Genomic DNA, 15,172 nt, shown 5'->3' with positions numbered 1-15,172 from the left:
GTTATTATAAATGCAACATTTCGGTCAGATAAACGTCATCAGTCATTACCTACTTTCCACCCTTAAATTCAGTAGCAGAAACAGTCTGGCATCACTTTAAAGTGTTTTATGTGACATATTCAGAGTGGTTTCATCATCATCCAACTAAATAGCAAAAATTACTCTACTGATGCAACATACAGCCTAGTGATACCTATACGTAATGTAAGTCTCAGCCAATGGTGAGTTTTTAGATAATATTTTCAATATCTCTACATTTTCCGTTATAAGATTACAGAGTATTGTTTACATCCCACACCACCAACACTGTAATGTCTCGCAGTGTCAGACACTTTCGGTACCGTTTCATGTCATATCATAAGAAACAGCGTACTTAACTCGTGGTTCTGATGATGTCACTTGTGATTACCACCCCCGTGTCTCACATGAACACACTTGTGGCTGGGTAGGAAAACCCAGAGTTGACTGAACTGGTTGATAACCAGCTTTGTAGGACCCGTTATCCAGACAGCCAATGTTTGGGTTAGTCAAGCCAGAGAACGTAAAAGATATCCTGGGTAAGTTGAACTGGCTTTGTTGTACAGGCCTCTGGTCTCACTCAGTCTTACAAGTCTCACAGCATGCATGTAATGAGCTGAAGGTGACACAGCGCCTCCTGAGACTGGAACTTTTGTTTGGTAAGCATTTTTAATTTCTACTAGCTATTTGGCATCAGTAGGATCTGATAAGCCATTGTCTTTAAACAGGAAGTAGTATTTGAATTAAATTACGTCCTCATATGGGGACACTGGGTTTATTTTTAATAGCCCCAAGTGTGAAATAAAATGTAATACTGTTAATTTCAGTGCTTGAATATTGTTGTAAAAAAAACAAAATCACAAACAGTGCAACATTATTCTGTAACTCTCTGGGTTAGAGGTCACTGTTCAAGTAAAAAAAAAGTTCAGAACTGTTTATTTCAATGCCTGAACATGGCTGTGCAAAAACTAAACTGCGATTTGTTCATTTTGTAACTTTTTCCTTGCTCCATACTCCAAGCTAGGAATGTGTCACATGCTGCTATAATTAAGTCCCAATGTCCACAAACAAATACTGAATTGGTCAAATGTGTATGTCTATGAAACTACAAACATTATTAAACATTCACAAACAGGTTTCAACCATAAAATTTGTTCAGGTTTTGTCCTTTGTCCACTTTTGTGTCGGGATCAGCCACAGACTGACTTGGCAGAGATGGCAGCCATCTTGTTTTTACATTGATTAGTGTATTGTGCTCAGGAGGATATAGTAGATAATCTCCCCTTAATTAAGGCTGGTGTGAAATCTATTTCTTTTCAGTTATAAATATTTGCTAAATTTCATGATTATTATGGTTAAATCTGACACATAAACAAGGGTGTAATGTGAATCACTGTTTTCTCTAGATTGTTTGTATTTCATATGGTGACAGCTAAGTAGCAGCAGCTTTTCAAAAAGTACACAATATTATCTTAACAATGTCCATTTTATTTTTTTGTTGGACAAACCAAACTTCATGTTTCAGCATCATGGACATCAGCTTTCAAATTAAGGTTTAATGTAACAATATTTCTGTAAAGCAGAGTTTTAGACAATTAGCAGATTTGGACTGCTCCATGTGTGGACTGGTGTGGCTGTTTAACACTGCCCAGCTAAGTGAGTCAGATAGTCTCATGGGAAGGCTACTGAATTTTGCCATTCATACATGTTTCCCTTTCCCTCCTAAGACAGCTCAGTTTAACCAGAGCGCATTTCCCTGTACAGTCAGAAATGAGAGGGTTTGTCAAAGTTCCTATTCAGTAATAACACACAGATGTACGACCCTGCTGAGGCAGAACTTGGAAAAGATGGAATGAGAGAGAGAAAGAAACCCATGGGAATGCGCTGGTGGTATGAGAAATGTTTTGATCATGACTTTTGGCATCCTGATAAAATAACACTGGTTTAGTGTACAAGTTCAAACTCTGGCATCTTTTGAAGGTCAGTTTTCCCTTCAGTGTTTGGGTGTGTATCTACATATTGAAAGCATAATAAATCAGATTCTTCTCTGGTTTATGGCTGTATGGCCAAACTGTTCGACTTCACAAGTGATGAGTTGGCTATAGCCAAATAAAAATCTGAAGTTGAGTCACGTCTTTTTTTATAGATGAGGTCGGCCAGTCACATACAGTAACCCTTGTTGCATGTTCAGAAGATGGATCAGATGTAAATACTCTCAAGCACTCGCAGGCAGAAGACCCAGTCATACGGCAGCTGGTGGTAGGACATTTTGTTTCCATCCAGTCGTAGGATCTTCATCCTGGAGTAAGACAGAGGTCCCACCTCTCTGCAGAAACTGGTCACATTGAACTCTGTGGTGAACAGACAGAAAACAGACAGGGTTTTTTTTTTAAACACATACAGACCACATTTTATTATTAGAGACTCATTTCTCACTAGAGAGACATACATCTGCTTATTACTGCCTTGTCAAAGCACTGTAAAGACCAAACCAGAGCTTTGATTTCACATCATGTGCCATGTGTTCATCATGTGTAAATTATTAAGATGAAACATTTCAATCACACTTTGACATTTGCCTTACTGAAGAGGGTCTGCACAGTCTGCACATGTCCCTCTTCTACTCAAAGAGCCTGCATTTCCTGAATGTCTCACAGGTGCTGTGGTGAAAACTGAGAATAAGGAAACCACAACGCCCTCTTTTGCTTTCTCACTTCATTTCAGTAGTAGAGCCTCCCTTGGCCCAGACTGTAGGCTTTGGCAGAAGGAGCCACGGTAGCCGTCATGCTGCTAGCTAGACGATGAGGTGTGTGTTATTGTGAAAGTGTTTTGCCGTCTGTCTGTCCGGTTGGTACACAGCTCAGCTGTCTGCTGCTTCACAGATCGAGAACACACTTCAACTTTTTGCCAGAGTCTGTGAACCAAAATTATAGACCAGGTCATTGCTGCTGGATGGTCATGTGAGTCAAGATGGCTACAAGTCTGCTGCAATGTTATTTAGATCCTATCGGCCAAAAAAGGTCAGAGTGATGGGGAGCAGACAGACAGGGAGAGGAAAGAGGAGACCATGAAGAGGGGAACAGCATGTGCTTCTGGCTCATCTGGCACTCTTACCTCTGAATCCATCACAGATGTTTTCATACCACTCTCCTCTCTTCTTTGCTAACCTACTTTCACCTCATCCAACCACCCAATATTCCCTCTCCTCTCCTCCACCCTCCTCTCGCTACTTCTCTCTCCATGTCTCCAAGTCCCTCCCTTTATTCTCTCTCTTCTTCCATCCCTAACTCGCCTCGCCTGCTAGCTGCCCAACCTCAGCCCCTCTAGCGTCCACATGCAGTGATGAACGCCGGCTGTGTTTCTTTGCGGTTCCTGTCACATTTTCCACATTTCTTCTTCTCCCTTACAACATGGTTTAGGTGTCAGACCTCCTGAGGCCTCATACTTCACTTCACTGTCACAAGAAGTGAATGCATTGTTGAATTGTAAAATGTAGGAATGTGCGCACATGTGTGGAGAATTAGCATTTTCCTGACATGGAGTCAGTGACACCGTTAAAATCACAGTGTGAAAAGTGACTGCATGTCGTGTGTGTGTGTGTGTGTATGTGAGAATGTTTTCTTTGTGTATGTATATATCTCACCTTGTATTTGATTGGCCTCAAGGTAGAGGTACTGCAGGGTGGTGGGGACTGTGGGAATGGTTGTTAGTTTGTTATAAGAAAGGTCCAGTTCCACCAGGCTGGAGAAGTTGAAGACCTGCAGGTGGACGCTGCTGCTCTGCAGACCACAGTGACTCAAACGAAGGTACTTGAGGCTGAGAAATCCAACGAAACTGTCTTCATCCAGCTCAGAGAGAGTGTTGTTGGACAGATAGAGCTGCTGGACAGAAGGGGGTAAATGCTTGGGGACGGATGACAACGAATTCCCACTGAGGTCCAGCAGGTTCAGACTGACCAGACCTGCAAACACACAAACACACATGCAAAACTGAATACTGACAAATTTGTGTGACAGAATGAGTGTAAACATTGTCACTGTTAAATGCCAGTAATATTCAGTGTTAATGAGTGTAATCAGACTGATCGGAGCAGTCTCAGGGCCAAACATAAGGGTGTGACATAACTGTGCCACAGTTAGAATTCCAAAAACAAATTGATCATCATCACATGGAAAACATTTTAAAAACTCAGGGTTTTGGACATTGTCCATTTTAGAATTCCATCCTTTCAGACTCAAATTTCCAGACTTCTTGGTAGAATTATTTAGACCATATTTGACATCTGAGTCCAAATAGCTAGATGTTTATAACATAAGAAATGGTTTTAAAAAGTGATTGTTAACATGGATGTAACCCTCGGATAATATGTGATATTATGTTGCAAAATATTTGCCAGAGGAAGGTACTTAGCTTGTACAAATCAATGAACACCAACCCAAACAAGTTCATCCCTGCCTATAGACGAGGCTGACTAACTGGCGCTACCTATACTTGTATTATTTTCTCTTAGCATATTAAATAAATAATATTTATTATTATTTCCTGTATATTTTCTAGTCTCCTTCCTAAATAAAAACTGAAAATTATTGTTATAAGTTAAATGATTATCATGGCGTCCTAGGCAGCCTTGTTTATTCACTGTGTCCATGGATACAATGATGAATGTAGACCCGAAGGTATGATTTCCTTATGCTGAAAAGAGTCTGTTTACTTTTCTGATCACTACATCACTGTGCTCAGTGCAGAAAAGCACCCCCATCATGCCTGCTTTAGCCTTCATCGAGGCAAAGCTCCTGGACCAACTGGTGGTACTCCCCGTGATCAGCCCTCTTTTTTAGGGTCTCATGTACCCACACAGATCTCCGTTTCCCTGTGCCCGACAAACCATTTGCTGACAGCCTCTCACCCTCAACTAGAGCTACAGCAAGTACCCTCTGCCTGAACATTTTAGGAACTAGATGCTGATTATTGTGAAATAAAATAAATAAATAAACGGTAGATTTATTGTACGGGAAGGTTAGCATAAGTAGGTGATGGGGTGGTTGCCTGGCAACAATAAAAGGGCACATTAAGCATTTTTTAACTAGTGGCATTCGGTTAAAAACAAAAAGGCAGTGTTGTGCGCCTCGCGTTTTACAACCTGCGAAACGTTTTTGTGATCGGGGCCTTATAAGGCACTTGGGGTGGCGCTGTTCTGCAGGCTGTGACATAGCGGCAGCTCTGTGTGCTTTCAGTCACATGTCATACATACTTGCTCTTGATGACATCCAGCTTGCCCTGGCCTGCACTCTTTCAGACAGTGGTTAATATTTTGGCTGCGCTGTCTGCCTGCTCAAAACACCATGAAAAACACTCTGCTTGTATGATCAGTTTATTTTCTGAAAGTCAGATTTTTATATTTTAGAAAACAGAATAGAAGCAATATTCTTGAAATACAAGTCTTTTTCTTTTCCCATCCTTATCCAGACCTGGAAATGACTAAAATCAAATCCCATCCTTTCCATACTGCATAGGAAACCTGAGAACTGTTACCTAAACACATACAGTGAAAGAGTTTAGGTACACCAGACATGTTATAATTACAGTAGCAATCACTGACACATCACAGTGCACTATTTTCATTGAACTATTAGTGTCCACACAGCGTACTGAGCTGGTGTTAAGCTTTGCCCTGAAGAAATGGTGTTGAATATTATTTAATTTGCTTAACTTTCAGTTGTAGTTTCAGTTTTATGGTGCATTACATATTTGCAGAGAGATGTGAAATCAAATCACTACTGAATTAAACCCCTTGTCTCCAACTACCCTAATAACCACTTACACATAGATGTGTATTCCAGTCTAAATGGGTTAAATGGAAACTTGTGGCCAGCAACAAAAGGAAAAACATGTACGGTGTTTACGTCTTTGTTGACTGAGGTTTTTGCATGATGTCAACAGGTACACAAGAGCAGGACTCACTTTCCACCCAAAAGCAGATTCGGCATGTCTAAAAACAGGAAATGACACATTACACTACCTTTGAGGTCTCCCTCTGTGATGGTTTGCAGTCTGTTTCCCTGCAGCAGCAGCAGCGTCAGGTTGTGGAGGTTCTGGAAAGCTCCGGGGCTGATGCTCCTGATTTGGTTGTGGGCCAGTCGCAGCTGCTTGAGTCCAGCTGGGAGAGCACTGGGCACTGATTTCAGGTGGTTGTGGTTTGCAAAAAAGTAGGACAGCTGGCTCTGGTTCTGCAGGGCGGCCTGGTCCAGCTTGTCGCTCTGCAGCTGGTTGTGGTCCAGGATGAGCCAGCGTAGATCAGTGATGTTGGCCAGAAAGGAGGAGGACAGAGACGAGATGTTGTTGCCCTGGGAACAAAAGAAAAAAAATGCCTGATGGATTTTGACTTTTCACACTTTCACAGTTAAAATAAAATCAGCGTAGTGCAGCGGAGGTCAACTTCTGGTGGAGAATATACTGTACAATGTGAGCAGGAAATGAAAAACCACTGTGGGTTAGTGGCAGACCATTGTAAAGACAACACACGCTCAGTGCCCGTGTCAGTGTTTGTTCTACCTGTAAAAACAGGTATTGAGTTCTGTCTGGCAGGCGGTCAGGGATGTCTGCCAAGCCTCTATGGTCACAGTAGAGTGCTGTGGGCCAATGGATAGGGCAGTCACACTGTTCAGGGCAGGATTCAGGGTTGTTGGCTCGGAACCAGGCTGAGTCCATCCGTCCCTGCAGGCTCGTCACACTGGGCTCACCCAACAGGCGATTAATCCACAGAGGAACACCTCCATAATCTGTGTTAGCTACAGTAGTGGCTGAGGCAGAGTCAAAAATGTACAGCAGGACCAACACAGCACAGCACAGGGGAGCCATGGAGACAGCTGCTGAGATATAACCCTGTCAGTTACACATAAAGACAAAGGTGGTGAGTAAAGACAAACTGATTTTACACGTCGGAGTCAATTTTATAGTTACAATGAGCACTTTTATAAGTCTGTGAAAGTTGCACAATGTCTCCTGTGGCTCTTTAAGAGCTTTGTCAAGTCTAAAAAATACTGAATAAAGTAAGTGATATCACAGGGGTGTTTTGGCTTCAGCATGGGAACAACAAATCTTTAGCAGAAAGCCTGCAGGTCATTCAGTTTGGAATCTGATGTCGGGTATTAGGCAGGGAAAGTCTTACAAAACCATAGACTGTGTAGTAGCTGTGGGTGAAGCTATCAAGATGTCACCCATTTGCGTCTAAATCACTGTGTTAAAACCTTGAGATTGGCTTTTTGGCTGTCACCATCCTGTAAAGGCCAGAAGTGACAGTATTTGGTCCAGAGGGTGGAGCTGTGGAGGAGCAAGGGGTGGATCTGACTGAGAAAGCATGGACATCGCTGTGGTAGCATTTTTTCAATCACAGGGTAGCCAGGGTCTAAAGCATACCCTGCTTTATTATCTATTTTAGTTCAAATGTGACCAAAATGAACGTCATGCTGTGTTGCATAAGACTTGAAACTAGTGACTGAGCCTGTCAGCTCGTTAGGAAAATGTTTACTGAGGTAGTAAATCAACAGAGAAGTAGACATCTATAGTACAATCAGACTTCTTTTTGCAACCAGTGGAGTCGCCCCCTCCTGGCCATTAAAAAGAATGAAGGTTTAAGACACCTCTGCATTGTCTTCACTTTTTAGACTTGGCAAGAACTCCTTGAACAAAATATGCTATCAAGTTGGTTTTTAGAGCCTGACCCATTCTGCCTCTGCAGCATTAGTTTCCACCTTTTCTTCTGATGGTCAGACAATCCACCATGCTGATCCAGATTTAAATATCTCAATACTGGATGGATTGCAATGAAAATTTGTAGACATTCATACTTCACTGATGAATCCAAATGACCTTAGTGATCCCACAACTTTACCTCTAGTACCACCAGAAGGTAGACGTTTTTACTTATCCAGTAAAATGTCTCGAATCTTCCAAAAATCTACCAGATGAATTAAAAGCGGCAAACTCTGGGGCTGAAAAATGAGGCCAATTCACAAGTGCTAAAAACTGCAGTTCCTTGAATGGCCACTTGAGGCTCTAGAAGCAAGTCAATCTCAATAAGCCCCCATGTTAAAATGCCCAGGTTTACAGAGGAAATAAACATGTTTACAACCTGGTAGAACAAACAGTTTTGGTCTCTATAGCTACTTTCCCCCTTACGTGACGACTGTACAGGGGGGGAATTTTTATTTTACTTACCCATTTACATTTTATTAAGGCCTAAGTTTTGGCCATAATTGCCGTCTGTGAGGCATCACCACAGTCTGAGTCAGATCCACCTCTCACACCTGCCCCTTTCAATATGGTCACTTCTGGCTCCAAAAAAACAAGATGACGACAACCAAAATGCCAAACTCGAGGTTTCATAAGTGGAGTCCACAAACCAATGGAAAGGACATTCCCCTATACTTTGTGGTTAATGCTAATTAGCAAATGTTAACATGTTAAAAGGCTAGACTAAGATAGTGAACATGGTGAAAATTACACAAAGAAGCATCAACATGTTAGCATTTGCTCACTAGCATAAGCTAAAGCTCTGCTGTATTTAAGTATAGACTCACAGATCTGCTGGCATGGCCATAGACTCTTAATCTTTTGCAGTTCCCTCACCTTGAAGTGTAACACTACTACTTGCTGGAGTGACCCTTTAAGGAATGATGCAACCATTAGGCTTTGAAAAGCCAGATGAGAAACAGTTCCAGTGTGAGGTCAAAAAAGGTCACTTTTTTTTTTAATAGCAGTCCCTGACACGTGTTAAAGAATCAGAGTAGATTTAAGTGGTTTGAGGTGCAGCACAAGTTGAGATGGCTGCTTTTGCACACACACATAAAACTTCTGATTATGAGAGGGAAGAATAGATTTTTTCCCTGCATGCACAGCTGTAGATGATTACGGTAATACCCACAAAGTTGCTGTCCACACAAGCACACACTCATACACACACAGACTCTCAGTTACAGTATGACACAGCAGTTTGTGAGAAAGGTTTGCATCATCAGGAAGTTTGACTTTATCAGCATGTTTGCACTGTTGCATTTTATCTTTCTTACCTTTAGCATAGTCTTACAGTACATGCTAGACGTTTCCAAGAGATTAGCAGTGTTATGTAACTGTGCCTCATCAAGCCAACTGTTATTACACAAACACACAGTGCAGATTTTAACATTTCCAGTTTTGCCTGCCATGCAGAAGACAGGAAAAGGAAGCAGACGGGAAAACAACAACAGACTGACTTACCTGTTTGAGCAGGAGCTACACAGTGAGGACAAGTTGTCTTAAATTCCCAGTGAAACTGGCGGAAGCCGCATGGAAATATGTGTGTGTGTTAATAGGTCTGCACGTGTGTGTGTGTGTGTGTGTGTTTTCAAGCTACCGGCGATGTTTACCCACTGTCTGATGCATTCCTCCTCTTCAAACGCTGCCCACATCCCAGACCCCAGACCTCCTCCATAATCTTCCCTAACTCACTTCTTCCTTCTCCCTTGTGTCAGCCCTTGGTAACGGTAACATTTGGTGACAATATGTTTGCTTGTACCATGGAGATGAAATACACAAAAAGACTGACAAAAACTGCTGAGGAAGGAAATGAGGAGGAAAGAAGTGAAATTATGGCAATAGGGTTTGGATTCTAATGGTGCAGGGATTTCAGTGAGAAAATTTTGATCAGCATTCAAGTGTATCATGTGTGTGTGCATGTGTCTTTGTGTGCGTGTGCGTGTGTGTGTGTGTGTGTGTGTGCGTGTGCATGTGTGTGTCTGTGTGATTGGTTCTACAGTATGTGTTCTGCCTGGAGGCATTCAAGCCACAAAGTACCTGGGGAGCCAAGGAGACCATTCTGTGTGTGTAAGTGTGTATCCTTGTGTGTGCATCTGTGTCCATCTGTATGTGTTCGACTGTGCGTGTGTGTGTTTGTGTTGAAGGAAGAAACTCCTTGCAAGCATCTGAACAGAGCAGCGGAGAAGAAAACGATTCCAGATTCCTTTCCCCCCCTCCCGAGTATGAGGGAAGCACTGTGAGAAAAGAAGCATGGTGGACAACAAGAGGGAAAAGTGAAGATGGTAGCCTATTCTACTGACCAGAGCATGAAAGAGCGCCCTCTTGGAAGAACACATGGAATGACACCCACAATTAAGCTAAAATTATGACAAGATGAGTGCTGTCATGTGTTTTTTAGGAGGGGGAGGGGCAGTATCTTCTGTTAAATATAAATCATGAAAATAACATTGTTTTCCTTTTTTTACTGTAAATGCTCTTTGTGTGCATGTGGTATGGGCTACTGCAGCAGTCTCAGTGTTATTTTACAGTGCGTAGTATTTACACTATGAATGTGTGGGTAATAGAGAGTGACACAGAGGAGTGTGTGTGTGTAACGTTTAATTTAAACTCTACAACTCATAGATGAAACACCCAAAAAACAAAACTTGGTCACAGTGATGCTTTAAGCTAAATGCTAATGTCAGCTGCTAACATGTTAACATGTACACTGCTAACATGCTGATGCTAAGCAGGGGCAATGTTTAACATGGTCATCATCTTAGCGTGTTAGCATGCGGACATTTGCTAATTAGCACTAACACAACAGACAGCAGAGGTGGATACGAATGTCATGTTGCATAATTTTGCAAGTATTTGGTCATGAACCATATTATGGGAGCCCATTTCTGCCAGTGTGATAAAAAAAAATCTGTATGTCACTATAATGAGTAACTTTCTTAAAATATTGACTTAACTTTTCTCAAAATAATGAGTTAGTGTATGAAAATAATAAGAACATTTCTCAAAAAAATGACTTACTATCTCTTTACTATCTCAAAAGACTGAATCAGTATCTCAGAACAATGAGAATCTCTCAGATTAGTTAGTATTTTATATTGAATTAGGATCTCAAAATAACTAGAAACTTGAAAAAAATTACTTACTTTCCTCAAATTAATAAGAAACCTTTTCAAAATAATGGGAAACACTGTCAAAATTAGTATTTCATGGCTTGCCTTTCCTAAAATAATGAGAGACTTTATAAATAATGACTTAGAAATGTTTCTAATTACTTTTGAGATACTAACTCATTATTTTGAGATGAGTAAGTCATTATTCTGAGGAAGTTTTACCAAACTTGTAGGTACTGACTCAAAAAGTTTATCATCATATTGACTTACAAGTTTAGTATTATTTTTTTTTCATCATACTGGCAAAAATGGGCTTCTGTATTAACTGAAATACTGAACAAATTTTGATCAGATGATGGTACTTGATAAAAAGTTAGGGGATGACAGAAGTTAATTAAAACAACCCAACCTGTTTGGGTCATGACTGTAACAAATTTAATGGCAATCCATACAATAATTGTTGAGATATATCAGTCTAAATCAAAGTGGTGGACCGATCCACCACAATTCAACATTGTCACGCCACCCTTGTGTCTAAAAAGTAAGAAAATTATATAATTTTCTATCTGCCACGTTGTGTCACCTTCCTTTATTCCTGCTGTGCCTTGTTACAAAGATTCCTTGTCCAACAGCATCATGTTTTTTTGTCACTGCTTTCTAACTGGTTGAGTGAAGGTTTCTGGAAACGTGAGCAAGAGCTGGTACACTGTGTCAACAGCAGCCTGTTGGCAGCTCCTCACCATCCTCTGCTCTGTCTGCGTCTGGTATTCTCATAAACAGGAGAAGGAAATGGAAAAGGCTTCCTTCCACCGTCTGCTGGCTCTGATCCATCTGCTCCAGAATGACACCTTTCACTGAGACATTACATGCCCTGTGCATGAATATTCACCTCACTCAAACATAGAGTCAGCGCTGACTGGAACTACTGTTAATGCTTCATGAATATTTATATTTCCCTGTGATTATATAAACCTATTTTTCATTAAGTGTCACATTACATTTTAATTTTTGACACAAGTAATACAATTCTTTCTCTCTCAGTGTGTGCTGGCTCCCAAATCTGCACATAATAAGTGGATAGAAATATTGAATGATGAGAGAATCTTTGATTTTACTGGTGACAAATGCAAGCTGGGGAAGAGGAAGGAAGGGATAAATGCTATATTGAAACTCAAGGGGGTGCTGTAACACAACAGTAAGGTTTTTGTATAGGGACTCCCTCAGCTACCCAGAAGTGACAGCTGTTAGATACTCACCCTTGAGAGATCTGCTCAAAGAGGAACTGAAGGAAAACCCACATCTATTCTGGTGAGATGAACCAAACCACTTTCTTCAGGATAAATTCTAACAGTTACCTGACAGGCATTTATACCAATGAGGACATGTGTAGTCAGGAGAGCTCTGAGGGCAATCAGCGTGGACATAAAATAGGGTCCATAGAAAGGCCAATACAAGGAAGGCCAACATCTCTGCCTCTAATAATCAATGAGCACAAACTAGAGAGAGACATACAATCCAAATATAATACATTTCAGTGCTGTATGTGGAATAATAAAAGTCTTTTAAACATTACCATTACAGATATTACAAAATACAAAAAAAACCTAGTCTTTGCTACTATAAATAATAGGAAATCTGCATCATTATGAAGATGCAAAAGGAGTAACAACAAAATAGACATGAAAGCATTCATGTTATCACATTACTCATTATTGTCAGCCATTATTGCTAATGTCTACCTGTTAATGACAACCTAGAGAGTCAAAATGTATACAATATGAAGTGGAGGACCTTCATCCAGTGTGACAGCCTATAACATTTACACTCAACACAGAACACATATATTGCTACACACATTACAACAGCTGTGTCTCCAGTCACCAGTCCGTTAAGCTCCTGAAGTTAGCAGATGACACCACTGGACTCATTTCTAGTGGGATTGAGTCCGCCTACAGGAGGGAGATTGACCATCTGGTGACCAGAGCAACTTAGAAAGATCCATCACTCTGTGTGACTCCCTGCCCCCATCACCCCTCAGTCTTCATTGTGTCACTTCCACTTCCATCACCCAAGACCTCATGTAGGAGCTAATCAGCTTCCTCATCAAAAAGACACAGCAGAGGATGTACTTCCTGTGGCAGCTAATGAAGTTCAACTTGCCAAAGACAGATGGTGGACATTACACTGCCATCATTGAGTCTATCCTCACCTTCTACATCACCATCTAGTATGTTGCTGCCACTGCCAAAGACAAAGGCATACTGTAGCATATCATTCACTCTGTGGAGGTGATTGGCTGCATTCTGTCGTCCCTTCAAGACCAGTACGCCCATAGGACTCTGATGTGAGAAGGAAAGATTGTGGCTGACCCCTCCCACCCTGGACACACAACTCTCTGTATCACTTTCTCTGGCAGGAGGCTGCAGCCCACCAGGACCAAAACCTCACGCCACAAAACAGTTTCTTCCCATCTGCAGCTGGACTCATCAACAAGGCCAGAGACCTCACTGACATGGACTCCATGCACCAAAACACCAAAGCAAATTCCCTGTATGTGAAAACTTGGCAATAAATTAGATTCTGATTAACTGGTTAAGATTTCTTGTGAATGAGTCATCATGTTTTCACAATCGTTACATTTCCCACAGCAGACACTGCCCTCAGGTGTTTTCTGTTTTAGAGTTGGCAGGTACAGCAGATCACCAAACAGCTTGTCAGATGTTGTAATGGCATGCCTAAAGCTGATCCCTAAAACCACAAAAACTCTGTACCAAAAGATGATGTGTCAGTACACTTGTTTTCACCTGCACTGCACAGTGTGAGAGCAAGTCTTGCCTTTGTTTTGTCTGATGACATTTTGAGGAAAAGCTGAAATTATCTCCACAGTTACAGAGGTCAAATGTGCAATGAGCCAGCAAAGGTGCGGAAGAAGAAGACTGATAGAAACAATGGTGGGTTTGAAATACCTAAGAGAAAACTTTGATATTTTTAGGATATAAAGAAATGCATTTAACACATTGGTTCAAGTTCAATAACTGTTGTTTATTTTCAGGAAAACTTCGCAGGGTGCCTTAACTGTAAGTTTCAAAGTTCAGTTTTAACCTTGGAAACAACAGTTGACAAAACAATCTTGAGATCCATTTATTAGCTGTTCTGAACCTTTAATTCATATCACATGATCCAGAATGGAGTTTCAAATTTTAATTTTTGTTTAGGGCATTTAAACCTGTAATAAAGATTTTTTTGGCCACTTGGGGGCAGCAGAAAGCTGTAAACACATCACTGACACAACATCACCTTTTCAGTTGTCGAACATGGCAGCATATGGTTGCCTATTTATTTACACATCCAAAATAGTGAACCAAAACAGTGCAGATGCAGGCTGTAAAACACAGCAAAGGACTCTAGAGCATTCTGTAGCTACCACCTTACACTTGGTATCTATCCTTTATACAGCTCTGCAGGATAAAAAGGTGGACACTTCTTCTATAATAGGGAAATGGTAAATATTTTAATATATTGTAGAGGAACAATGGAATCATAGTTTAAAATAGATTAATGAATGTTAATGTCATACATAGCCTAATGCAATTTAAAATTGTATATAGGTTGCATATTTCCAAATCTAAAATAAACAAATGGTTCCTCTCTGATTCGTCTCTGTGCAACAAGTGTCAGTCTATCAAACCCACTCTTAAACACTGTTAAAAGATTCAGAAGTACTAGTGCAACATTTTTCATCCAATTTCAGACATTCTTGATTCAAGAATTGAGCCTGAACCACAAAGTATCATTTTTAATATTTCAGAGACATTTAACAACCTCACATCAGCTCATAGGCAACTTATCAACTACTTCCTTGTGTCAGCTAAGAAATAAAGAGATATATTAGAAATGAGCAGGTGAATTTATTTCACCTGCTGTATCTGGAGAAGAGAACAGTGTAAGGCCATTTGCGGATTCTTGTAACCAATTTTGTTTTGGGTGTCCGGGGTTGGTAGGTTAGGTGCTTTATATATGTATTTTTTTTTATTTTGATCAATTCTAAAAGAGAACGGTGTCCATCAGTTTCGTAAATGCACAAATTATCTCCACATTGCATTTGTGTATTTAGCAAAAAGGTTGGGGATTCACAAAAAAAAAATCTAGAAGATATAAATTATACAACACAAGCTTCATTTCAGTTAAAAAAGAAAAAAGCATTCAAATGCTTGAAACCTTGGATCCCGAGAAATGCTGCTTACGAATTC

At 40.7% G+C, this 15,172-nt stretch overlaps 1 protein-coding gene across 3 annotated transcripts; it reads right to left on the bottom strand.

Annotated features, from left to right (window-relative positions):
• Window positions 1-1,513: 1,513 nt before the first annotated feature.
• Window positions 1,514-9,485, bottom strand: zgc:113307 (uncharacterized protein LOC553753 homolog). 3 transcript variants are annotated; one of them, XM_050038125.1, is made up of 5 exons: window positions 9,423-9,485; window positions 6,571-6,900; window positions 6,038-6,362; window positions 3,662-3,979; window positions 1,514-2,369 (listed from the first exon to the last, which is right to left on the bottom strand). In XM_050038125.1, the coding sequence occupies exons 1-5, from the start codon at window positions 9,462-9,464 to the stop codon at window positions 2,218-2,220; spliced, it is 1,167 nt and encodes a 388-aa protein (XP_049894082.1). In that variant the 5' UTR covers window positions 9,465-9,485; the 3' UTR covers window positions 1,514-2,217. The 3 variants fall into 3 exon arrangements, with proteins under 3 accessions (XP_049894082.1, XP_049894083.1, XP_049894084.1); XM_050038126.1 differs by having other exon boundaries at window positions 9,427-9,485; XM_050038127.1 differs by lacking the exon at window positions 9,423-9,485 and adding an exon at window positions 9,274-9,403.
• Between the last annotated feature and the right edge of the window lie 5,687 nt (window positions 9,486-15,172).

The sequence above is a fragment of the Epinephelus moara genome, chromosome 24, assembly GCF_006386435.1.
Source record: "Epinephelus moara isolate mb chromosome 24, YSFRI_EMoa_1.0, whole genome shotgun sequence".
In the NCBI taxonomy this organism is placed as follows: Eukaryota; Metazoa; Chordata; class Actinopteri; order Perciformes; family Serranidae; genus Epinephelus; species Epinephelus moara.
Note: the sequence above shows the minus strand (reverse complement) of the source record. Positions and strands in the feature narration are given on the sequence as shown.